This window comes from Macrobrachium nipponense, chromosome 14 (assembly GCF_015104395.2).
Source record: "Macrobrachium nipponense isolate FS-2020 chromosome 14, ASM1510439v2, whole genome shotgun sequence".
In the NCBI taxonomy this organism is placed as follows: domain Eukaryota; kingdom Metazoa; phylum Arthropoda; class Malacostraca; order Decapoda; family Palaemonidae; genus Macrobrachium; species Macrobrachium nipponense.
In genome coordinates, this window is record NC_087207.1 from 64,000,816 (window position 1) to 64,028,074 (window position 27,259).

Sequence of the window (27,259 nt, forward strand, 5' to 3'; positions counted from 1 at the left end):
GGGCACCATTTAAAATCTAGTATGTTACACCTAATAAAAATTAGGAGTGACAATAAGAGCAGTCCTCCTCTTAATGGTGGTAAGGCGACTTCTGGCCAAGACCTCCTCATTGAAGGAAATCATTTCATAAAAAACACATGCAGCTCTCATGATTACCTTAAGACTTCCGATACAGAAAAACACAAGAATGGCAGTGAAAGGTTGAATATAAAAAAAACACGTGACATCACTACTAACACTTTATTACAGTTTCACTTTTAAGTAAGTGCCGCTCTACATTTAAGCTTATCGGTTATTCATGCTGGCGGAAGTGGGTTGGGCAACGTCTGAAGAATAAGAACCACCTCCTCTTTTGGTCTATAGGAAGAACACTGGAGAGCTGTACATTCTGTACAAGACAATTTACAACAGAATCTTAATTACTACAAAAATCGTAATCGTAAATCATTAAGACAAACAGGGCAGCAAATGCGATATACAAACATGACACAGAGTGGAAATGAGGCGTAGAGACGTGAGATAATGAAAGACATCAAGAGACAGAACGGTTGATAGACAGACAGACAGACAGAAGACTGGGATCAAACGACAACTTATAAACACTTTCAACAGGTCATCCCAAGACAAGAGTTGGGAAAGGGTGGAAAATAATGATCATAAAAAAAGAAGTTGCTTTCGGAAGGAGAACCTTAATGGTCGTCCCTTCACATACCTGGGAAACATTCTCCCTTGTGGATGTGGAAGTCCCACCACGACAGTCATAGGGAGAATTCTCTCGCTACTTTCGCGGAGACCAGGGGCCACTTTCATTCACGTCTGAATTTCGCACAGAACCTGTGTCTGCAACATGTACATCAACCATTGCAGATACGCCGATGACAAAACCATTTAGAACACTTAAGGCTATTTTTAGGAAAAAATGAAAAAAAAAATGTGAGGGCGGGAGGCATATTTGTGTGTGTGTGTGTGTGTGTGTGTGTGTGTGTGTGTGTGTGTGTTTTAACAGTGTCTTATCTAGTGTGGTGGTGGCGGCACAAAGTGACGGGTGTGGCGGCCGCGGCTGGAAGAGCCTTCCTTCCGGCTACCAGATCGACGACAGACACAAGCAGTCCACCGATGGATAGGTAGCCGATCATCCAACATCACAGGCAGCAGCAGCATCAGCAGCAGCAGCCGCAGGCCGTCAGCACAAATGAAGATCCCTGAGTAAACTGCTACAACACACACGCACCTGCACCAAAGAACCCCGCATTTCTCTCGGCCACCAGCACCAACTGATGTCATCCTCCACCTCAAGTGGAATCCTCCTTTTTCTTCTTCTTCTTTCTTTTTTTTTTATCTTCCGCGACGGGGTTTGGCACTTCATACATACGCACATTTACCGATTCTCTCTCTCTTTCTCTCTCTCTTTTTTACAGAGGGATGACAACGTTGACAAGTTCTTTCTCTTTTTCTCTATCATGTGCGCTCACACTCACCACTACGCCACTTACCGACATACACATAAACAAAACTAACCTAACCAATGACTAACTAACTGTAAATTTATATCCTAACAAAAATATTATGCCACCAATATCCAAAATATGAAAGCAATACAAAAAAGCACTACTTTGAATGGGACATAAGTTACTGGACAGCTGCTCTTTTTTCATCTTTTTTTTTTTGTTTTGTTTTCTCCTTTTCATATGACAACAGGACGCACACAAAACCATAAATGTATAACCTGGAATTCAGAATTAATTCAGGTACGAAGAATATTCTTCAGAAAATAAAATAAAAACAACGTGAGATCTTCCCTTCTAGCTGGCAATATTGCACTTGTCACTTCAGATGGATATTTATCACAAAATTAAATAAACCGAATAAATAAATGAAGTGGCCAGTCATGACGATTGCAGTCAAGTGTTATTCGTGATTCAGCTTTCCAATGAACAGTGCAGGACTTGGGTAACTCAGCTTTTGTGGTGGCATCGCCGTCAGGAGCCATCCACCGGTGTCCAATGCGACGTGGCTTTGTTGGCAGGGGACTGTAGGAACCTTTCACCTTTGCTCAATCTCAAAATGATTTTTCGTCTGACAATAATAATAACAATGTCATTGTCACTATCATTATTGATATTTCTAAACTAACAACAACTGTCAACCAAAAACAATACAAACAGAAACAATTAACAAATGCAGACTCAAAAGTGAGCTGAATTGGCTACTTTGGCAGGTGTCTCCACTCAGTGGGGTATTGGGAAGAAGGCCCGCGAGGGCACGAGGGAAGGAAGGAAGGAAGGAAGGATGGGCTGACTGGGGGGTGTCGAGGTCCTGCTGACTTGGTCCTATGATCATCCTGTCTGCAGGTGGATGGTCAGGGCTGCCAAGGGCACGGTACCATCAAGCTGCAGTGCTTCCTCCTCTCGCTCACACTCGAAGCGCTGTCTCTCGCAGAAGGAGGAGGAGGAGGAGGAGGAGGCGGAGGAGGAGGAGGAGGAATCTGCTGCTCCACGCAACACGGTGAGAATGTCGACCAAACAGTAGCACACAACACAACCCAACATTCCTCCATCTAAGTATACGATACGAGCGGTATCTCTTAAGGTGAGGAAGGGGGCGTGATTAGACTTAGGAGACGCGTAGCAGCAGAGCCACAGCCTTCACTAAGGCCTCTTCTTTCCTCGTTATGTCAAACTTCTGCCAACGGTTACCACCCAGTAATGAATTAGTGAGTATTATTTCTACGTTCATGAGATCACCACATGGGGTGGCATAATCATCATATTATTACAAACTGACCGAACAACAAAGTAAAGAGAAATATGTCATTTGTTCTCATGTAGAACAATACTGTACAAGTATCATCATCATCATCACCACCGTAAGAATATTATAATAATAATAATAATAACTATAATTACACAAATAAATACAATGAACCCTGATTCAGGGTTTTATGCATACAGTACTTAGTTCATCAACACTATGACTTCAATACAGTTTGTTTCTCTTGGAACACAGGGAGGGTCACTTCTCCACCCAGTTCTAAACAGAAGACCCTCCCTCCCTCGCAAGGGATTCGCGGCTGCGTTTCAGGAGAAACGCTCATCTCATCACATTCTGCAAAGGAGGGCACTGTGATTATCATGAGTGACGCCGCACTCACTCTCTCTCTCTAGCTCTCTCTCTCTCCCTTTGTCTCTCGCTCTCTCTCTCCGCCGTATGCCATTCTAAACTTCTCTTATCGACCTCTCTTCAAAAGACGGAGGAGAGAAGCAACGAAGGGCTTCTCGTGGTCCGCTGAGGCTTGGGATGAAATCGATGTGCGAAGGTTGGTGTCGGTGCGGCGCACGAAGAGGAGCTCACTCACTAGTCACTACTCTTCCCTTATCTCTTCCTCCTCAGTATTCCGAAGACAGCCATACCTCCTGCCGTCAAATAATACAGAAGCCGAACACAAGAAGAACTTGTGGGATCACGGAGGTCTTACATTTTAGCTGAAACGTGCCCTCGGGGCCTGGGCGAAGAGTACTCCCTGATATAAGATTCCATTTATTTCCATACTGACCACCAAACTCTGGTCGCCATTCCTGCCATCGCCTGCAATGCACAGAAACGGGGACATTAGTACACGAAGACCAACACGAACAGGTACATTGATCATGACAGCTTGATTATGTAGCGTTTGCGTTGTTTCTACTGTCTTGACAGTTATAATATTATATATATATATATATATAATATATATATATATATATATATATATATTATATATATATATATATAAAGGAGAAGGTGTCTGTGACTTTACATTTTAGGCCCACTGGGATTTACGCTATCATAAATGAATGGAAAAAATCAAAAGAAGTTTAATAATCATAATCAAACTAATGAAAACTTATAATATATATATATATATATTATATATATAGATATATGATATATATATATATATATATATATGTGTGTGATTTCAGAGACAGGCCTACTCACCCCTAGACGTAATCTTAATATTAGCTCCGCCTGCTTGTCCCGGCGGGCCAGGCGTAGTGGGTGGTGGTAGGCGAGGGTCATGAATATTGTCTTCCTGTTGGGCCTGGCGCTTGGGTGCCGGAGGAATGGAACTCTCCTCCAACCTCCCGCGGAGGTCGTTCCTGGCGTCGTTGCGGAGGTCGTTGCGGAGGTCGTTGTTCTCTTTGACGCGCCCTCCACCACCTCCTCCTCCGGGCCGCTGCAAGCAGAAGGCCTGATATCCTCGGTTATCAAGAAGGGGCGGCACTTCCTACATGGTACAGAGTTAGCCGCTTAAGGGAAACGCTCAGAGCAGGTAAGGAGCACTACATCAACAACACAAAGATCATATCAGTGCTACGAGGTAGCCACTACTACAACTACAAAAATCACAGAAAGAGAGAGAGAGAGAGAGAGAGAGAGAGAGAGAGAGAGAGAGAGAGAGAGAAATTCTAGCAACTACACACGTCTGATCTAAGAATGAATAGCATGCTTTGATTTACAGTATCCAACTACAATTATGGATTAAAAGTAGATGATATTCAATTATTTTTTAATAATAATTGTATCGAACACCCATGTCAACACATACACTCAATATACACAACTAACTCACGCAAATAATATTAAAATTATGTGTACCTATTGAATATTAACTATTTTGAACCACAAAAGATAATGAAAAATACCCGAAAGACCTCGCAAGGCATTTACTTACTTCACCTTGTCATAGCAATTTGCAGCACATACTATATATATATATATATATATATATATATATATATATATATATATATATATATATATTTATTATTATATTTATATCTTTTATATTTATATATATACAAGGAGCTCATAAAGACGCCAAAAGGTACAAAGTTAATGCTATATATTTCGGAGAACAACTGTCTCCCTCTACAGGCACGTAATGATGAAATAAGAATTACAGAAAAGCGGTATTTATACCAAGAGTTCCAGAGGTCAGACGTTACGTCACTCCAGTTGACCTCTGGAACTCTTGGTATTAATACCGCTTGCGTCTATAACTCTTTCTTTCATTTATTACCTACCTGTTAGAGTGCGGAGAACAGCTGTTTCTGCCGAAAATATATAGCATTAACTTTCTACCTTTTTTGCGTTTTTATGGCTCCTTTTATTTAATGGAATTCTGTTTTAAACAAAATATTTCAAAGTCTCATATATATAATATATATATATATATATATATATATATATATATATATATATATATATATAGATATATATAATATATATATATATATATACATTATATATACACAAACACTACACACACCACACACTTACACACACACACACACACACACACACACACACACACACACAGTCTCATACACTAGCACATTACCGTTCCAGTTTATGTACGACCGTAATAGCTATGTGGTATACTGCTTAACCTTACGTTAAAAATAATTATAGCTAAAGTAATTTTCACTGAGCTGTAGTAAAACGAATATAGTGGTTAATGAAGCTTCCCTTTCCCCTGTCCTTAAGAGACCATCTTGAACCCTTCCCGTAAATTCTTTGCATTCTGTTATGAAATCCCTTTAATTTGTGTATACAAACATGCACACATATGCACGCAATACAACACATATAGATACATATATAAAACATAGATAATATATATAAGACAGTTTCCTTACATCGTCCTTAACGTCGAGGTTAAGAGCTTCCTTCTGAGGAGGGAATGGGACTCCTGCCAGGGGATGGTGAGGAGGAGGGAGTTTCGGCAAGTCGTCCTCATGCTGGAAGCCGCCGCCTCCAAGCCCTTGGTTGTACAACTTCCACATGGTTAACCTCGTCGCCTCGAGGAGCGCCTCTTGAGATCCAGGGGGGGATCCGCCACGACCTGGAATACGGGGAAGGAAATGGGAAAGTCGGTGAAATTCAAACCAGTGTAAAAGTCATAGATTTGAAGTATAAATAAAAAGTAATAAATGGTAAAACCGGTTTATTCTCCCGAGATAAATTCATTCCTGTAAAAGTCTGGACACATCCTGAAGGAAGGTTATTCAGGAGGTGACTGTCCTCTTATTATTCTCTTTGGTGCAGTCGCCGGATAAAAAGATATGAAAGAAAAGTTCGACTATGTAGATGGTATTAAGCAACCCATACAATATAACTGACATTCATCATCATATATTACTCTACTTTCACGGCTTCAGCAAAGGGAAGGCAAGGAGGCACTTCTTAAAAATCAGTTTCAGTGCATTAAAATCGGAGACAATTGCAACGAACGATTTTCACGATAGGATGCACAAATATGCACTTAAAAAATTCTAACTCGTTTCAGTCACGAGAAATTCCATTCATGCCTTCGACTTTGCTCACTATAATGAGGAACTTTGTTACTTGCGTGTCAGAGGATATGCAATTGATCACATTCACAATTTTTCAGGTGACCTGCAGCATTGGTTTTAGTGAGCAAAGATCCATCTTGTCCTGCGTTCCACATACTGTTCAGGGCCTTTGTTGCTCTGAGTCTCTACTCATAACAGGGTTGTTGGCCTCGAAAGTAAAGCAGTAAAGCATTCAGATCATGCAACGTTTGTTGCAGTTATTTGCTCCCGGTAATTCCGAAATGAAAATGTTGTTCCCCTTCACAGAACCGTAATAGACCAAACAGTCACTTAGTCAGTGGAGTATGGGGCTGAACGCCAGGGAACTAAAAATACGAATTAAACGTTTTCCTAGTATTTGATTTTTCTGAATATTTGAAAATAATTCAAGTTACATTCAGCTTCAAAATTATTTTCATTGCAGCACTGAAAAGGATATTGATAACGCCAAAAACTTGGATTTTCTTTTAATATAATGCTCCCTGTATTTTGAGAGATGCTGCTACTAATTATGTTACTAATAACTTATATCATTTTCTTCAAATACTCTTTTCTAATACTGATTATATATAGGTTAAGGAACTTCCGTTTTTGTCTTTACTGCTTGCGATTCTACAATCAGTGGCTTCTACACTTTCTTCAAAGCGCCTGCGTCAATTGTCTGGCTGCTTACTGACACCACTCCCAAAATCAAGAGATATCAGTGCCTTAGTTTTATTAATATTCTCATTTACACATCTTTAGACTAAAACAAATTGCGGGACCTGAAAGAGTATGCAGAATAAATGGATATAGGCCATAGCTTCGGGACGGAAATCTAAACCTTCGCTAGGCTCACTGTAATTTTCTTTCGGTTGTGTGTGTGTGTGTACATATACATATATGTATATTTCTTATTGACTTTCCTTTAATAATGTTATCACTCATTCGTTTAGGTGTCTGTGTGAAGCGCGTTTTTCAAGATCATTTCGATGAAGGTCAGTTGTAGACCAATCTAAGCAAATGATGAATAATAATATGAATGCTACCTAATAAGTATGTGTTTCTATAAGTGCTACATCACTATTAAGTAAGTTTATATATATATATATATATATTATATATATATTATATATATATATATATATATATAACGACCCAGCCACTTCAAGCAAGAGCAATGCGACAGAGGAGGAACGGAAGTAGCATGAGGATGGATTTCAAAGGAGAAACTATGACTTGCCTCCCTAAGAAAGACAAGGGCGTATACATTCCCCTGATTAACCACTATGCCTCCCCCAACACGCCCACTAAACACTTACGAGCCGCCTATTAACGCCCACCTTCTCTAAATGCTATCATTACCACATTCATCTTTTTCTCTGCCTGACAATGAAATAAACAGATTGTCTGAAGTGAACATCATATTTTCTTGACCGCCATACAAAAATGTGAAAATGTTCGTTCCAAAAGATATTTCTCGTGAAATCAAACTCAAAATTATGGCGCTGTGCAGAACTACCTTGAATTTGAGGACTTAAAATTCTAGGAGGAAACACAAACATAAGCGCGTTGTAGAGTATATATAAAAAAACTTGCAAAAACACGTTTGTATAGTTTAAAAAAGTCTAACTACGCTAATTACTCAAAATGTAAAAGTTTAGGAAGCAAGTCTAGATTTTGGAAAATCAGAAAGCCCTTATATGGAAAATATAAAAGAAAATGAAATACGAATAAAATGCATAACTCTTTACAGACGAGGGAACAAAGATAATGGCACAGCCCAATGTTTGGGAACACTGGATATGTTGTCGCCATCCGCAGTGAGGCAACGAAACAAGGAAGAAAATGATATTCCAGTCGATCAAATAAGAGATGATTAAAAGGAGGGCCGCTGGGCGGCCAACCTAGAGAATTCCCAACTACAACAGTTCTCCTCGAAGGAGGAGAGAGCGGGAGAGAGAATATCCACAATTATCATTAGAACAAAAGCTCTATCATCAAACATTCGGTTCCACGTCACAATCCAAGGAGGGTAATTACCCAGTCTACCGAGGGCCCTTCCAGCGAGCTATTCCATCATGAACCCTATGAGTCCTCTCCGTTAAGTCTACTCTATCCTCGGGCGAACACGGCCGCGACTGCCTTTTATCCCCCTCCAAATCATCTTTAATGCTTGACATTGTGATTAATTGGGAGATGCAGATAAGCCAATCTCGCGTTCTCACTCTCCCTCGTTCAAAAGGCCAGCCACGACCGGAAAGGAAAGGGCCGTGTTTTCGGCCATCTTGGATGGAGGAACAGACGATGTTCGGCCCGAATGCGGCGTTGGCGATACAACGGCCCGCTCGCTCTCTTAACGCCGACACATCACACGCCATTTAATAACCCGTCTTCGATAAACCTTGAAAAGCGCCTCGGCGAACGAAACTGCGGCCGCGCTCGAAGCGAAGCTTTCTGGAAAGATGCCAAAGTGATGGAACGGTGGGAAGTCTAGTCCTCCCATTAATCTTGTCCAAATAGATATGTAAATAGGCGGTGCGACCTGCTCTGACCCGCGCTCCCAGGCTGGAGAGAGAGAGAGAGAGAGAGAGAGAGAGAGAGAGAGAGAGAGAGAGGGGGAGGGGGTTTCAATATAAAGAATTGTTTAAATTGATTTAAAACTTTACTGAGTTAAAAACCATCTTTACTTTCCCAATGCGTCCAGTTGTCCTCTCCCGTGCACAGTCATGTACGAGCGACTGCCCTGGGAAAACGGCTAAAATCATTCCATAATGCAGAACATGCCATAACAGGCCACGTTACTATATAATAAATTTCCATGTCTACAGAGAAAACAGCCATTTTTTTCTTTTGACACTTGATTATATATTGTACCCTATAGACGTGCCCTATATGAAGTGGCGTGAGAAAATTTCCGTTCTCTTGACTTCACAAAGTACTTTTTGAAAACTTGAAACTTGAGCTCTAAAAATGGTAACAATGAAAAAACCAACTTCTTTAGATAAAGCCACAATGAAAAACATAACCAGCTGACCACTTACTGGTTTTCTCGTGAGTCTTATTTCTAACAGAAAAAATAAGTTACGAATTGATTAATCACAAGCATTACCTGTACTTCAGTATATCCTGAAAATGAATCTCTCTCAGGACAGTTTTCCACCAACCATGTAATTTAGTTTCACACTATTTCTCAAAAAAAGTCTTCAAGTAAATTCTTTACTATTGTTTTACCAAATATAGTAATAAAAACTGACCTTTCAGAATTCACTCAGGTATGATCAAGCGGTCTAAAGCGTTTTTAACCCAAGACTTTAATTGTAATTAATAAGTTCGGTTTACTCTAGTCGTCAAAAGTTTAAACATATAAAAATAGATTAAAGACTTATATGGCTGGACCATTTCAAATGACAGCAATGTCAAGTTCTTTTTTGAGCGTTTACAAGGAACCATATTTTTCTAAACTATCTTTTCCATTCTGAGTGTGCTTTGTCGGCCATATTATAAAGATCACGTGATTTTGACAAAAAAATCGAGTGCTGGATGGACATCCACATTCATCAACTGTGTTCATCATCTAATTATTCTTAATTCAGTGGCATAAAGTTATATCACATCATGTTTAACGCTGATGAAATAGTCGACGAGGCTGCCCGATTCCTCCAGACCAAGCAAAATCGAAGCAATTTCCGTTCGAAGCGAAGCCAGAGCCAGCAGGAAGGGCTGTTGTATGGGCAATTGTGCTATTGATAGCTGGTCTATATAGCTCCGTTACTCACCTGTGGCAGGTAATAATTAGAGAACAAAATTTAAAGGCGATTAGGCGACGTCCATTCATAGCGGTCCACCACGACAAAGACCTCATTATCATATCGTTTATAAACGGAATAAAAGCTTTTGTGATCCTCCTCATCTCTTGGATTCCTTTATTATTCTACAGAACTTTCGCTTATCACTTCATAAGGTCAGCTCAAGAAGATAAATGTCTTCACAACATAACAATAACGGCTATACTATTTCAGCGTCAACGTACAGACATGAAAATTCCAAATCTTTCTTGTTTTTACATTATGGATGTACATTTGGAAAGTAATATTATCCAAAGAGAAAGCAATACGTGTTAAGGTTCCATGCGCTATAAAACCGCTGCCTTTCCCACTATACGTACGTTACAAATGGCTTGCATTAGGTAATACTACTAAGAATAACAAAGCCTCATTGCCCGGGGTAGGCGCCACTATATTGGCTTCGAATTGGAAAACGAAATGAATGCCGATATATACCTCACCCAAACGAGACTCCATCCGTTCAGGCAGAGCAGAGCAAAAACGAAGGACATCCCCAATTGCGTACAATAAAGCGCCCTTAATCAAAAGCCCAGACAACAGCCTTACCACTGGATTATGAACGTTAACGGCTCGAGAAGCGAGAGATGGAACTATCAATTTGCGTGGCACGTGAAACTGGGATATGACTCGAGGAATAAGCAAGATGGCGGTCCTATCAGCACTGAAGATGTGCTGCTGGCGGGATGATCCATCTTGTCTTATCCTTATGGTCCGCCTCTTTCTTCTCTACCAACTCCCCATCTCCCCAAAATACTCCATCGCCCCATCCCACTCCCCCTTAACCCCCACCCACGACTTCTTTTGATCATCTCTATCCATCTTCAACTCATCCATATCCGTCTTTGGCTCCTCTCGTATTCTCCATCTAAATTATGTGGGTGCTTATCGACAACAGCCATCTGCCCGAGGCCTCTGTGCATCTCCTGACTTTATAAGCCCACACAGGATTTATATTCATGTTCCTTTACCTGTCCATTCATTATACGCCATTTCCAAGGCTTTCTTAACCTTGTCATCAGCTCATTCTAATTACAGATTGATACAAGAGTTCCGTAAGAGGCAATTCAATAATAGTTATAATCATTCACTTCTCACTGGTGTGCATTATGTACCCTTCTTGAGGGTTTTCTGGCCTTCTCATTGCTTTATACCGCCTGCTGAAAGGAACCATTACAATGAAAATGTGGACAAAATGAGTTTTTGCTTGTGAATCCACTGAACCCATGAAAGGTTTCAATCCAGTAAGGACTGAAACCTGGTCGAGGTGCTCTCTCTTTTTAGCTACGATGTACTGGTACATAATTTGACCAAGTAATCATCGCTTTCTTTTCCACTACAGCTGCGCCCCACAACTCTCCACTAACATCAAGATACACACACCATTTATATCTTGGGTCAACAGGTGTAAACTTTTGGGTTTGAACAAGCGATGAGTATATCGCTCATCCTGTGCCCTGGTTTTATACACCTGTGACATAATCCGTTGATTGAACTCCTTCCTGTCGGCGGCTCACGAACAGAGGCAGCGAGAAATCGAGTCACATAATTCCCGTTTTGCAAACATCTGACGAGGCTATAAGGGGCAAGAGTAAGGTGCCGAGGGAACCAATTGTGGGGGTACGGGCCCATGGCCGAATTGCTACCACTATTTCTTCTTGCTTTTAAACGGAGAAATGACGACGAACATTTCTCATAATCAAAATACTGAAATGAAGAGTGGCGTTTGTTCCCTCAAAACGCGATAGGAAGAGAGAGCGAGACATCTGCTTTCTCATGACGCGAGAAGGGAACAACCGCTCTCTCAAAATATAACGTGACACGACGAGAGCCGCTCTTTACAAATAAGCCTCAATTGTTTCCATTTTCTTCCTCGAAATGTTCTAGATTGAATAAGTTGCTTTAGATTTCCCGTTATACACCAAATGCGGTATCTTCCAGTTCGATGAAACATTTAGGGATATGACGAACATATGTTGGTGACACCGAACATTTGAAAATGAACCAGCCGATGAATCTGAAGAGTGGAATCGTTTCTTGTTTCTTGAATCTCCCAACTCTGGCAAAGACATCTCATGATAATCGTCCACTCAGTTTCAGTTCCTTTCAATATCTTCATTCCATTATGTTCGAAGAGGTTCAAATAACGTCAGCATATCATAAATGTAAAGTGAATTTTCACTTTTCGGTGACAATTAGCCTAACGTAAATTAACAGCGACGAAACTCTTCAGAAAAACAGATATTACGCAAGGTATACAGAGGGGTCGGAAGGAAGACCAAGGAACAAGGGAGGGGCGAAGCGCTCCCCACTGTGTGGTAATCACCCCCTGGAGAGCCCACTAACTGGCCCGCCACATTCACTTACTCACTTTACGCCCAGTCGCCCACCCAACTCAAATCTCTTAAATGTATCATCATAATCACCTTCCAAAGAGGAACCAGCAAATGCAGTGGTTAGAAAATATGCAGTAAAACGCCTTTGCAGGTCCTGCATTGAAAACCCTGCGAATGACATGCGATTTCTCTCTTCATTTCTCCCTCCTACTGCGACACTCAACAGAAGAATGACGACCAAATACTAGATTCACAAAGCAATGCGGGATTTTTAAAGGAGAGAGAGAGAGAGAGAGAGAGAGAGAGAGAGAGAGAGAGAGAGATTCAAAGAAAACAATAAATATCATGGTTAGTAGTGGTAATAGGTTACATAATTATGGGCCTGGTTATTCAAAGCTGAGTCTCAGTACACGGAAATACTTTGTAATCGCCTACCGTCCGGTAAACTTTCTTACATTGAGTATTAGCAGTGTTTGGGAACAACCTATAATTCAACTGTAATCCTTCATATTAAATGAAGAATTTAGATACTGTTTTTAATTCTTTACGTTTCCTCTCTCTCTCTCTCTCTCTCTCTCTTTACCGACAACCATATTCGATCCCAAACCGGAAGAGGTGAGAACTGTATATGATTGTTCCACCTAAGCAGTCAAATTAGGTACTTGATTGTTAGTAGACTGCTGCAGATATGAGTCTTAAATTTCACAATGTCTACCCTCATATAAATGGCAACGTGCTGGTTTGGATGTGGTATCCCTTACCCTAATAGGTAAAACTCCTTCCAAAGATTCTCTCTCTCTCTCTCTCTCTCTCTCTCTCTCTCTCTCTCTCTCTCTCTCTCTCTCTTAATCCAGGAGAAGCCGTTTTCCGTAAACCAATAACAGAACGAAATTTTTATTAACTTTAGGCCGGAATATTTTATGAAATCTATACTGTATAGAGACTCCATGATACTCCTAAATAACTAACACTATTCCCTTTTCGAAAATTAAAGCGAACAAAATGCAAAACTGAAGCGACGATCACTTCAGTTTCTAAACCCGGAGAATGTACCTATACTTTTGCACATTGTACAGTACTCTATTTCTCGCATAATACTGACATCATAGATGTAGGACATTAAGTCTGATCTCTGAGGATGATTTTATCTGCATCAAAAGTTTTCATTTTTTACATAAAATATTATCTCACGAGGACAGTTTTTGCCTCTTCATTTTCTGATTCTATATTTTCCTTAAGGGAGAATTTTACTCTGGGAAAGCTTGCTTTGAAGGCTATGACCTTCCACGTTCGTTTACATAAACGTTCATCTATTCTGAATAATAATAATAATAATAATAATAATAATAATAATAATAATAATAATAATATAATAATAATAATAATCATAATAATTAATAATTAATAAAATAATAAATTAACATTAATTAATTAATTAAATAATTAATAATATAATAATAATAATAATAATAATAATTATAATAATATAATAATAATAATAATAATAATAATAACAATAATAATAATAATAATAATTTAAGAAACTGGTTGCTTACATTGATGAAAATAATGGGCCACCGATACTGTTAAAGATCCAAAACAACTATACTAAATGATGTATCTAGATCCTGTGTATTAGGTTATTTGGTATGAAGGCGCACAAAACTAAACTTCGTTCTACAGGAAGAAGATGCTGGATCTACCTTGCTTCTTTGTAAAGTAAAAACAAATAAAAAAAATACAAAAAATAAAGTAAAAATAAAACAACAAACTGACGAGGCTAACAACTACAGATCCTTATTGTTAAAATAAACTTGTCAAAATGCCGATGGCTCAATAAGCTTATGACAGATGGCCGATAACTGTATACAATTACGACATATAAAACGCTTCCTAATTCTGGGCTAATTAAACAGTTTGTCAAGTACAGGAAACTAAAGCTATACTTAAAAATGACGAATCCATAAAAATAAACACAAAGAATCTAAAGCAACATGTCGTTTACTCTGTAAAGTAATGAGATGATGAATAAAAGCACAGATGGCTTGCTCGACAAGTAAAATATACATGGCAATATTAACAAATGCAACCAGGAAAAAATAAAACTTACGTAGATAAGAAAATGAGGAAAAGCAAATACTGTGCATGAATGGAATGCACGCGGCCACACAAAAGATTAAAATAAAAAGGAAATTTGAGTTATGAATAATTTTTTTACCCTTCAACGAGTGCAAAATAACGCACGATGCACATCAACGCAAGCACCAACAATCACAAAAACAAGAAACCAGAATGATGATATTTTACACCTTATCTGGTAGGCTTAAGGAAAATTTACAACTCTGACAAACAAAATATCAAAAATTATTGCAACGTAGGCAGGAAAGAATAACTTAATGTTTTCCACTGAATGGAATGTAAGACATGAATGAAACACACACACACACACACACACACACACACAAGAGCAAGAAAAAGATTGTCTGACGAGTCCCTTCAGAGCCAACAGATTTGCTGTGTAGGGAATCAACAAGATGATGCAGGGCACTTTATCATTCCGCCCATGATTGCAATAAAAGATATTGTGCCCACCCATCTGATGGATGTGAACGCCGCTCCCCTGTTTTTGTTTATTTATTTATTTATTTCTTCTTCTTCTTCTCTGGTAAGTGATGAAGGGCGGCGGATGGACCTTCTAGTTATGCTACAACAAAATTTCTGACTTTGATCACCCACCGTAAGTGATGAAGGCTGCCATTTGTCAGTAATTCCTATCGTAAAATTATCTGCATTACTTGTGTTTTTTAATTTTTGTGGAAGTGTGAGTGTGCGTGTTTCGCCCCAATGGAATTGGTTTCCAGTTTTTAACAAATATTCTGAGATGAAGTTGGTAACCCCATGCCCTCATCAACTTTGGCAGAGACCAGCAACATACGGCTGTTTTGTACACAACTGTCTGCTTAGATTAATAGAGGCATATTCTCTGTCCTGTTCTCTTTTGCAGGAAACAATCTAGATCGCCTTTCCCAGGCTGTAATAGAACTCGGTATTCTCGGAGTTCAGATTAAGATTTCTCTCTCTTGCTAAGAGGATCAATCATTTCATGAGACTTGTCTTGGTTCAGAGAGAGAACTTCTATGACAGATTTCGTCCAACTATCACCTTCCCTCGTCTAACTAAAAGCGAACCTGCCTTAAGGTTTAAGAAGTGTGTGAGGATTTCGGCATCTGGTCACGACGCAGAGTCCGACCAGTGATAAAAAGATGTGAAACGCACAATCGAGTCTTCTAGGAGATACCAACATAGCATAACTCGTATTCTTTATTAACTAAGACAATTATTATTATTATTATTATTATTATTATTATTATTATTATTATTATTTAACATGACTAAGACTCACACAGCAACTCTCCCGAAGCTCGCCCAAAAGGATGCGGTTCTAAAAGCTGAAAGAGTTGGGGGCTGGATACGAAAGGATTTTTTTGGATCGGACGGAAAGTAAAAGGCAGAAAGCAATGCAGCTGGAGTCGAAAAGACGGTGCAAAGGAATTAAAGTCCCTGTACAATGAGTCACTCATGGCACACACCAAACAGTATTCCCTTACAGGGTCCATTGGAGAGGAATATGTGAATGTGCGTAGTTATTTGTTCCCTCATTTTCTTCTAACTAAAAACTACCAGACGCCGGTTATCTAGCAACTTTACGATTACGAGCAAATATTTCAAACTGCATCGCTCTTTCTATCATCAGTTGGGTGATGGAAGTAACAATGTAAGATGCGGCTTATGGACGGGATACGATGTTTCTGATCAAGTTAGAATTCAGACCCAAGAATTCGATCGATTCGATCGATCGATCGATCGAGAGAGAGAGAGAGAGAGAGAGAATCATTCAAAGATAAAAGTTTCCTTAGAGCTATCCTGCAACCCCGCCGCCGCTCTCTCTCTCTCTCTCTCTCTCTCTCTCTCTCTCTCTCTCTCTCTCATACCTGCTCTGGACCACTGTTAATCTTAATTGTAAAGAATCACATGACAGTAAACGTGTTTGTACATCCTTTTCATAGAGCAATGGTAAATTCAAAAATTTACTAAACTCCTAAAACCGATATTTTTAACGTTGCCACCTTCCTATTCGAAGCAAACATACAAAAAGTATATTCAAAATTAATTGTCTCTTGTTTCATTGCTGATGACAAAAGTTCTGTGGCGTAATAACAGCGTACTAGTAGTAGTAATAAAAAATATAATCTATTTATGCACTACAAAATTTATCCTTCTTCGCTTCCTAGCAAATTCGCAAAACTCTTAGTGATGGCAGTAACCACGACACACATACGTACACGTACACACACACACGCACACGCACACACACAGAGGGGGAGAGAGAGAGAGAAAAAAACTAGTGTACAACTGGACTAGTTGTTAATCCATAGGTGCAGTCACTAGGACTACACTCAAGGCCCAAGGCGTTCCAGTCCAATGCAATTTTTTATTCCAGTCACAAGCGCACCATTAGGTCTCTCTAATTTATGAAGGTCATAACTGTTTATCCCCGACAAATATGTTGTGAAAACACATCACTAAGAGCGTTGTATTGATAAAAAATAGCCTTGTGACAGCGAAATAAGCATATGAATGCCATATTAATCATACCATGGATATGTCAAGACAAGACGGCCGCAACAGTCACTGATAATGACACATCACCCACCTCCCTCGAAGAGTCATTCACTCCACGCTCTGGGATATCCAAACCCACCTGCAGAAGGAGGAGGGGGAGGAGGAGGGGCGGGGGGCGGATGGCGAGGTGGTACTCAAAGCGTTTTGGAGTTACTCAGGGATATATTGTTTATGACTTTGGGAGGAGATTTACATTGTTCATGGACTATTCCAATCACACAACACCTGACCAACGAGTCAGTTGTTGCAGCTACAAAATCGATTCACAAGAGCTCAACAAATCTACTCTATTCCTAGAATGGTAACTCTGGTTTACATTACAAATCTCCTTTCAAAACATACTATCGTCATTTTTCCCGGCACGACAACGACAAACCTGATTTACACAGCGCATTGACTTCAGTGCAGGAAATATATTTCACTTCCATATGGATGTTAGAGGAAACATGACTTGATTACATCAGATGTTAATTTCTCAGCAGGCCTAATGACCTCTTTATGGATTTTACCAGAAGTATGAGCCACTTTCAATCAAATAAAAAAGTGTGAATGTGACCAAACATAACTATTAGCAATTTGTTTCTTCTTGGTCGTATTTTCTTTTAAAAAATTGCTTTGCCTTGAAATCTGTCAAAGTTCGAAAAAAACAAACAAAAATACGATGAACAATAACTCCACACAGGGAACGTTAATCATCATAAAAATAAGAACTGTATCAGCATTATAAAAGCTGAGACAAATCAAATCAGCCACAATATCTATACTATCCAAGATTAGAATAAGACCAATTTATCACAAAATCAATACATACTACCCAGGATTAGAATAAGACAAATCAACCAAAATATCTGTACTACCCAGGATTAAAATCAAGGAAATTAATCACATTACCAATACTACCCAGGATTGGAATAAGACAAATCAACCACAATATCTGTACTGCCCAGGGTTGGAACAAGACAAATCAATCATAATATCAGTATTGCCCGGATTAGAATAAATCAAATCAACCACAATATCTTTGCTACCCAGGATTAAAATAAGACAAATCAATCACTATCTAAAAATTGTTGTCATTCTTAGTACCTATATTTATCCACCGAAAATCAGTTAGGATAAGGACTGCTCGCAAGTAAACCTCTTATCAATGCAAGTTGAAAAAATCAGTGGGGTTCCGTCTTTGTGCTTCCATACACATAGTTCTTTTCAGTTCACTAGATATTTTTTGCTATTTTAATCTATGGCTAATTGTGTTCTGTTAAAAGCTTCTATACTATATATTTAACATTTACTGACGCTAGGTCTCTCGTAGAATGGTCACGGATGTCCAATAAACTAGCCTCTCAAAGGAGCCAAACAGCCCAAGAAGTCCTACTCACCTAAGAGGTAGTCCTGTGGAGCCAAAGGATGTGTAGTACCATTGCCATTCAGCTGCGGCCGAGGCACCAAACTGAGAGGATTCTGAAGATTCTGTAAATTCTGTAGCGACTGAAGATTCTGCAGAGGGAGGAGTGGAGGTTGACCTGAGTCCCCGTAGGTGCCGTAGGAAGACCGTCGACCTTCCCTTCGGTTGCCGTCGATGGCGCACTGGAGCTCTGCTGGATTCGACAACTTCATCTTCTCGCACTCGTACGGGTACAAGTACTTCATGTACCTGAAGGAGAGGGAAAATCACTTCCTTAGCAAGATGGGAGAGAAAAAAAAAGTCTCGCTTCGTCAACGGAATAGGAAAGGGCAGAAAAGAGAAGCAACATTATTGATAATGTGGAAAGGAAAACGAAGAACACTAGGAAAATATAACGTAACTGATGAGGTAGAGGAAAACTTACTGCTTTTACTAAAATACAAAGGATAATTAACGATATTAACTTCACGTAATGGAATAAAGAAGTTCATCACTAAAATGGAAAGCAAAACTAATAGTATCAACAAGACAGAAAAGGAAAAAAATAATAGAATTCATATGATGAAAATGAAAACCAACAACATTAAGGAACTAAAAGTGACAAATCTGAAAATGACGGCGCGGCTGTGCATTGGAAATTCTCAAACACTTTTGTCTTCCTGATCGCTTAACCAACTAAACCTAAGTACCATGATTATCCACGTTCAGTATTCACAGAATACAAACATGCTTATAAAAAAAACGAAATAAAAACATCTGTAATCCTAATTAATCGTCTCAAATATTCCAGGCCAACAAGAAGTAAAAATAAAGAAATGACTAGAAGGCCTCAGATGAGAATAATCCAGTTATGAAGAAAATGACTGAAGGCAAAGAACTTGAACTTTCATTTTCCAGTAATTTGCATCATATTAAAGTGCCATTAACAATTGTGTGCACACTTTTATAAGGAAGGGTAAAAACGCAATTTACTACCTATGCAAGCTTACACAGAACAGAACTCCTCTAGTGAAGATAATTTGAAAGGCCATGATATTTATGTATTCATGGTTGATAAACAACCATGAATACATAAATATCATGCACACTTATAGAAAAAATTCATACAGGGGAGTGTCCTTGAGAATACCCAAAGGACAGTAAGCTTGAGAATACCTAAAGGAGAGTATATCTGAGCATACCAAAAGGACAGTATACTTGAGGATACCTATAGGAAAGTGCTCTTGAGTATACCTAAAGGAAAGTGTACTTAAGAATACCCAAAGGAAAGGGTTCTGGAGAATACCCAACGGACAGTGTACTTGAAAATAACCAAAGGAAAGTGCTCTTGAGAACATCTAGAGGAAAGTGTACGTGAGAATCCCTTAAGGAAAGTGTACTTGAGAATACCTAAACGAAAGTGTACTTTAAAGGAAAAAGTGCATATGAGAATACCTAGAGGAAAATGTACCTGAGAATACCCAAAGTAAAGTGTTTTTGAGAATACCCTAAGGAAAGTGTACTTGAGAATACCTAAAAGAAAGTGTACTTGAGAATACCTAAAGGAAAGTGTTCTTGAAAATATGTAAAGGAAAGTGTTCTGAGAATATCCAAAGGAATTTTTTTGAAATACCCAGAGGAAAGTGTACTTCAGAATACCCAAATAAAATTGTTCTTGAGAATAGCCAAAAGGATTATTGTTCTTGAGAATAGCCAAGAGGAAATTGTTCTTGAAGATTACCTAAAGCAAATTAGCTGGAAGGAAGGCCACGGTACGAGGCGGGCATCAGCCTCTTGGAGATCAGCCTAGGGATTAGAGAGCTCGTCCACGGAAACATAACATGGAGGACTTTTCCAAAGTAAACCAGTGCCACAAAAGCCATTCTCACTAAGCATGCAATGCACAAGACTGGCCTGCAGTATCAGTCATTGAGCAACAAGTTAATATTGAAATTAACGTGAAATTTGTGTGATCTAGAATTGACAGAAACGGTACAGGTGAAAGGATTCAACTTTTGTTAGAATCATATCAAAGCATAAAATCAAAACCTTCTCTTGAAATTCTCAATGCAAAACTATGCTACGTCTCAACCCAGGACCCTTCATCGTTACATCAAAGTCTCCGACCTCTTGATTCATGAGAGAGAGAGAGAGAGAGAGAGAGAGAGGTTCATTATTTATCTTTGCTAAGGAGCCTTTCCTTCGCCGTCTCAAATCTACACCACCTCCCGAAATGTAGTATCTGTGCCCTCTTCTTCCTCACGCACGCTTAAGAGCAAATATATTAATCACAACTCCGAGTAAAAACATCAAAGTGGATCGTTCATTCTTGTAATTAAAAAGAGCCTTTTGCCGCATACTAAAAGGAATGAAAAAGTAGGGAAAACTTTCGAATCGGAATGGCACACACACACGCACCCAGCAACGGCAAACACTTTATGACAGACATTTCTGTGCGCCTTGGAGATCAGCAATAACCGGCCGTCGGACGTCTTTCCATAGAGACAGTAACTCGACGGAGCCTCATTTGCATTTACGTCCCCGAACCCTTGCCTAATATGTATTCTGATTCACCTTAATGTATCTCAATTACACACCGCCCTCCGGCCGCACCACGGAGGAAGGGGGGGGGGAGGGGGTGGGGGGGCGGGGGGGGGGGGGGGGGGGAAGGAGGAGGCGGAAAGGCCGGGACGAAGAATCGAGATGAAAAAGTGGACGGGAGGAAAGGAAATAAAAAGAAAAATTCCGACACTTGTGATTGGCAAAAGGAGGAAAATGGAAGACGAGGCGCTAAGAAATAACTAGACGTTCCAGACACTTGTGAACGAGAGGATGAGAATTATACATGTGAACAGAGAAAATAAAACTGATTAATATAGTACATGATTCTTCTTAGTTTCTATCTACTGATACACTTCTCGCTATAATAAGGAACAAATACTTGAACGTTGTAAGGCTCCTGTGGATAATTTTTGCAATAGCGATGGAAAATGTAAACAATTCAAGAGAAAGAAAAGGTTTTCAAGATTCAAAACACCAAAATCTCATTAAGTTTCCATCTCATTATTTCCAGTTAATTAAGAGACGGTAATTAAAATGCATATCTGAGTAACACTTAAAGGCCAACAACCTATCAATTACATCTATTGCAAATCATTTCATCGCAGTTCTTTGGCGCTGACACCTTCAACTCTGCAAAGGTAGCCAGCGAGAGAGAGAGAGAGAGAGAGAGAGAGAGAGAGAGAGAGAGAGAGAGAGAGAGAGAGAGAGAGAGAGAGAAATTCTATTGATATTTGTAAAACTAGGTGGCTTACAATTACTTCACCGAATCAAATGCAATTCATTGATTACAAGACCTTAAAAATTTTCATACTATCTAGATTTACATGAATAAATTATGGAAATTAATAAATCATCATTTCAAAGCTAAAAATTACAGTTTCTCTACTTTCTACTTATCATAATCATAATTAGCAGCCTTATGCAAATGATCTAGAAATGATAATCTCTCCCGTTCTACTTGGAAGTCGACTCAATATAATCATGTAAATACCTGATTTCACAACAGAACTGAACCTACAAAAATGATGGGGTGTGTGTGTGTGTGTGTGTGTGTGTGTGTGTGTGTGTGTGTGTGTGTGTGTGTGTGTGTGCGTAAGAGAGCGAAAGGGCGACCAAGTCAACGAGAAAAAACAATGATTTCCCATAAGACATGTTCAGCGCCTTTTTAATATTTCTTTTTAAAGACCAAAGATTCTACAATAAACGTAATTAAATAAATATCAAATAGCTTGCTTATTCTAATCAACTATACACTGAAGGTTACAAGGGAATCACTGGACTCATTTGCATTCCGGAAACTAACTCAACCTTTCTTTCCTATCTTTATCATTTCTTTGAGTAACCAAGTAAGTGGGAAACTGAAATGGACAGAGAACAATACACGTTAAACAAAAGCACACTCGGGCCTGGAAAGTGAGGATTCAATTCATAACATTTTTATTCTTCTCATTATTAGAAATGGTCAGGGGAAATTTTATTTGTTATATCAATCTTGTTAACACCAGTACAAAGTGACAATTCTGGCAAACTCTAGGAAGTAACGTTACACACACACACACACACATATATATATATATATATATATATATATATATATATATATAATTATACACATATAAATATGTAAAAGACAGATTGACACATATCCTCCTTTATTCTCATCGTGTGTGACCCAAGACATTCTCAACTCGAGACACGACTCACAGCAGTTGAACAGTTCCCAAGAAACTCTTCCACAGTTCAATTTAAGAAGAAAAAGCTCCCCTTCCAATCCGTCACATTTACCAAGATAGATGACCATAACACGAGTGTAATTACCTGACTGATATTCTTATAAATTGCGCAAAGGATTCCCAGTCGTTTTCTTCACCAAGGTCAACCAACATTTGATTTTTATAACCATATGCAGGGCCTTCCGTTTCTTCCTTATCTACACAATTGCTCCGTGAACTTTCACTTATCAGACAACTACAGAGAATGTGCAATTTTTGTAAAAATAAATTATAAATTGATAAAAATAGATTATAAATTGATTTGGGTGTTGACAGAGTAGAGTAGAGTAGAGTAGAGTAGAGAGAGAGAGAGAGAGAGAATTTCGAGCAGGAAGGCCTCAACGAGATATTGGTTATCCCACCAGGGGTAAATATTCAGGACACACGCGCCCATACATACGATACATAAATATATATATATATATATATATATAATATAATATGATAGTATATATATATATATATATATAATATATATATATAGTAATATATATATAGATATTATATTATATATATATATATAATATGCTATGTTATGTATGGGCGCGTGTGTCCTGAATCATTTATATATATATATATATATATCATATATATATATATATATATAATATATATATATATAGATATATATATATATAATATATTATATATATATATATATATATGGAAATAAAATCCTTTCCAAACTCACAGCAACTTTTCAACAGAGCTCTGCAACAGAATTTTAAAGACTCCTAATGACAAGATTCCACCTATTTATGTTAACTAAGGACAACTCAAGCAGAATCTTACCTTCAACGCCAATACATAAACAACAACCTTCATTAAGTAGACCGAGGAAAGGAAGACTTTTGAATTAAAGACAAAGAAACAATAACGTTAGAACTGACCGAGAATCGTTGACACCAAGCAAGAAAATTTGCACAACAAAGTAAAAGACAAAGATTTGAAAACGCTTAAAGACATGACTATTGAAAGGTACAAGACAAATGGCTGAATATTCTAGATGACTGTAAATTAAATGAAAAATCTAAGCACACGACTTACAGTGGAAAATATAATTACAGAAACTGTTATCCAACAAAACCAAAACGCCTTTAATCAATGGAAAACACTGACTGGGTCATTATGCAGATTTGACAGCAGAGCAAAAACACATTTCAAGTTGTGACGCAAGTTCACTTCATGTCTGGTTTCACAAATATTCATCATTTAGAAAAACCCTCACCAGCTGGAGGGAACACTCGAACAAACCTTCATTTTTTGTTTCCTTTTCAGTTTTCCATTATTTATTGATAGGCTACATTAGTAAGCTATCAACAGTGTTATCAATTTTAACTATTGGTTGTTAATTTGATACTAATCTGTTTATTGCCATTTCATCAGACATTCAGTTCCAGCCCACCCATTTCTTCCTTTGGTCTTTAATCTAATATTCACGAATAGATATAGATTCTCCTTGAATAATAATAATAATAATAATAATAATAATAATAATAATAATAATAATAATACGGGAGAAAGCAACCTATACGAATTATTAGGCCTTCCCTTTTCCAAATAATCTTTTTACAGTAATTACGGTATAAACTGAACAAATGAATTTGTCTATCACGATAATGATGATGATTGACTGAGCTGGTGCCAGAACGAGCTCTTCTTGGCAGGATGAGCAGCCGTAAGAAACAAAGTTACAAGTAGCTAGTTAGTAGCAGGCCTAGACTAGGGAGGGCATTTGAGGGCATGACCTGGGCTGAGTGACGCTTGGCGCACCCACAATTTATAACCTTGGTGTCAAAGCTGCCCGATCAACTTGGCTATGGCACGTCAGTGTACTCTCGCTTACCCGACGCTAAAACTTTTTATCAAACAGTATCCATATATGTTGACAGTGCCAAAAGTCGCCAATGTACTTCCGCAGTCAAATATTATGGTCATATACGAGCAAATCTATACTTGCATCCAAAGTGCAACAAATGCTCGACCTTTCTCGCAGAGATTTGTGATGGTTAAACGGGAAGTTCATTATCCGTAGACTGTGTGTGTTACGAACGGAAAAGCGTTGCGAAGTGGGGGGGGGGGGGGGGGGGGGGGGGGGGGGGATATTTATATGAAACTCACCATGAACATACCAAGCAAGTCTCTGTAAAACAAAACGAGCCACAGATCAGAAGCACAGAATAGGAACTATAAGCAGCTAACATGAATGCCAAATAACATGTACCTACTACTAATCAGGAGACTCCCTGATGTCAGTATAAGCAGACAGAGCTAACATTTCAACTGGAGCAGAGCTGCGTCAATTCGGGTAAAACAAAATGCAAAAATATAACGACTAAAACAATTACTGCAACCACACCCACCCCTCTTTAGAAATAAATCCCATTCCACAATTATTTTCTGTCTCATCAGTTATGGAGGAGTTTGGTCGATATGAGTATTATGATAACAGGCTGTAGACAGGTGCAGGCCAGGTCTGTCTGGCTGCCTGTCCAACACTGGTAGCTTGCTTCCTGTAATACGGGGCTGACAGCCATCTGGCTGCCTCCGAAGGACCTCGCACTGAAAAGTATCGTCTACTTTCGCATCGACAAAAGAATTTGACGGAGGAGCTTCAGATGGCTCAATTGGACAAAATTTCGATGATCAGCCACAAATGCATACACAAACGCGACCATGTTCAATAATGATTAACCTTGAACGCCCGCAGATGTATACATACATATATACATAAAATATAAACATTCCTACATACATAAATAAATACACTTGTATATAAATAGAACAGAGCACAAAATTATTGCAGTTATAGCATCGCGGTTTTCAAGTTTTATGAAAGAAAAATCGAAAAAGTATGATATTTGCTCTTAGTGAGAACCAGTTTTTAGTAACTGGTCCTCAAGTTATACTTAGCAATGATAATTACACTTTGTGTTTATGGAAGATTTAAAGAGAGATCGATATTGACCTCGATGCAAAACAAATAATTTCAGACTTAAATTTTAACAGTGAAAACTACAAAATCGGATTGATTTTTACAGCTAAATGCCCACCTTTACTTACACTACACTATGACGTCGTAAAAGACTACCTCTGATAAATGACTCGATCAAGCTATTCCAGTAATTCCTTCTTCAACAAATCTGAGAAATAAGTCATCGCGTTAAGACGAAGGTGACAAGAACGTTGAAATCGACACTTAAGGCCCCAAATCAGTCGACTTACATGGCAAGTGGTACTGAACATAAAAAAAATAAATAAAATAAATAAAATAAATTTAATCTTAAAGTTGTTTTTATTTTTATCAGTGTTTTTAACAAAACTATGAAACTCTTTGCCTGAATGAAATTATTTTTAGTATGTTCATATATGAAAGAATGGTTGGATCTCGTGTACCTCAAAGTCGCTCTCTCCCTTTCCGTCCTAACTCGATCCATTACTTAAACGTTACTTATAAATCTCGGGTAAAACATACTTGTTTTCAGCTAACATAATCCCAAATCTTCGAAGGGGGAGGAATCGTTTTAAAAGGAATCTCTCTCTCTCTCTCTCTCTCTCTCTCTCTCTCTCTCTCTCTCTCTCTCTCTCTCTCTCTCTCAGCTACAGCACTTCCCTGCCGAAAAGGACGAAGCCCTGGTCCCATACCTCCCGCTCCCATTCTCATTCACTCCATAACAACAACAGCTGTCTGTAATTAAGCCCAATATTTTTTTTCTTATTGTAATAGTATTTGATCCAGAGCCAAACCACGCCGCTAACTGCGGCCGCCGCTTCCGGTATCCAGTACTGTCAACTGGCCGCAAGTGGACGGTCGCATTCTCTACCACATCAATCAGCCATTACTGATAGCGCCGCTTAAACACGGACGTCAAGGTGGCCTTTTCAAAGCATTTTGATTCCGCCGGTTTTGGCAGACTTCTGACAGCATTTATCTTATGATTCTTAGCATGGGCTGCTGTTATTATCATCATTATTATGAACTATTATTGAATAATTTATCAAGATCAATGACCCCAAACTAGAATTCCAACACCACCTAGAGATGTCTCCATATAAATTTATATTATGACCATCATTATCATTATTATCTGTTACCGTTTACTTCTTCTTGTATACATTTTTACAGATGCGAAAACGGGAATGTTGGCAAATTATCAAAATAATTATTATATCTATTCCTCAAAAGTACCTCCACAAAAACACCGAGGGAAGTCATTTCTGGGCTTTCCTAAGTTCAGTCTCGCATTTCATGCCTTTAAAAACGTGTGAACAGCAACGAAACAAGAGTTAAAGGGGTTGAACAGCTGGGTGCTAAAGGAAT

General features: G+C 38.7%; 1 protein-coding gene across 6 annotated transcripts in view; it reads right to left on the reverse strand.

Annotated features, from left to right (window-relative positions):
- Positions 1–225: 225 nt before the first annotated feature.
- LOC135226565 (AT-rich interactive domain-containing protein 3C-like) overlaps positions 226–27,259 on the reverse strand; it is a 337,603-nt gene continuing 310,569 nt past the window's right edge. For 4 of the 6 annotated variants that reach the window (XM_064266245.1, XM_064266243.1, XM_064266248.1 and 1 more), the window contains 4 exons: positions 18,600–18,874; positions 5,682–5,887; positions 3,979–4,267; positions 226–3,585 (listed from right to left, as the gene is read on the reverse strand). In XM_064266245.1, the coding sequence (XP_064122315.1) occupies positions 3,479–3,585; positions 3,979–4,267; positions 5,682–5,887; positions 18,600–18,874 (877 nt within the window). In that variant the 3' untranslated portion in view covers positions 226–3,478. The remainder of the gene's footprint in view (positions 3,586–3,978; positions 4,268–5,681; positions 5,888–18,599; positions 18,875–27,259) is intronic. The other 2 variants (XM_064266246.1, XM_064266244.1) reach the window with 2 other exon arrangements.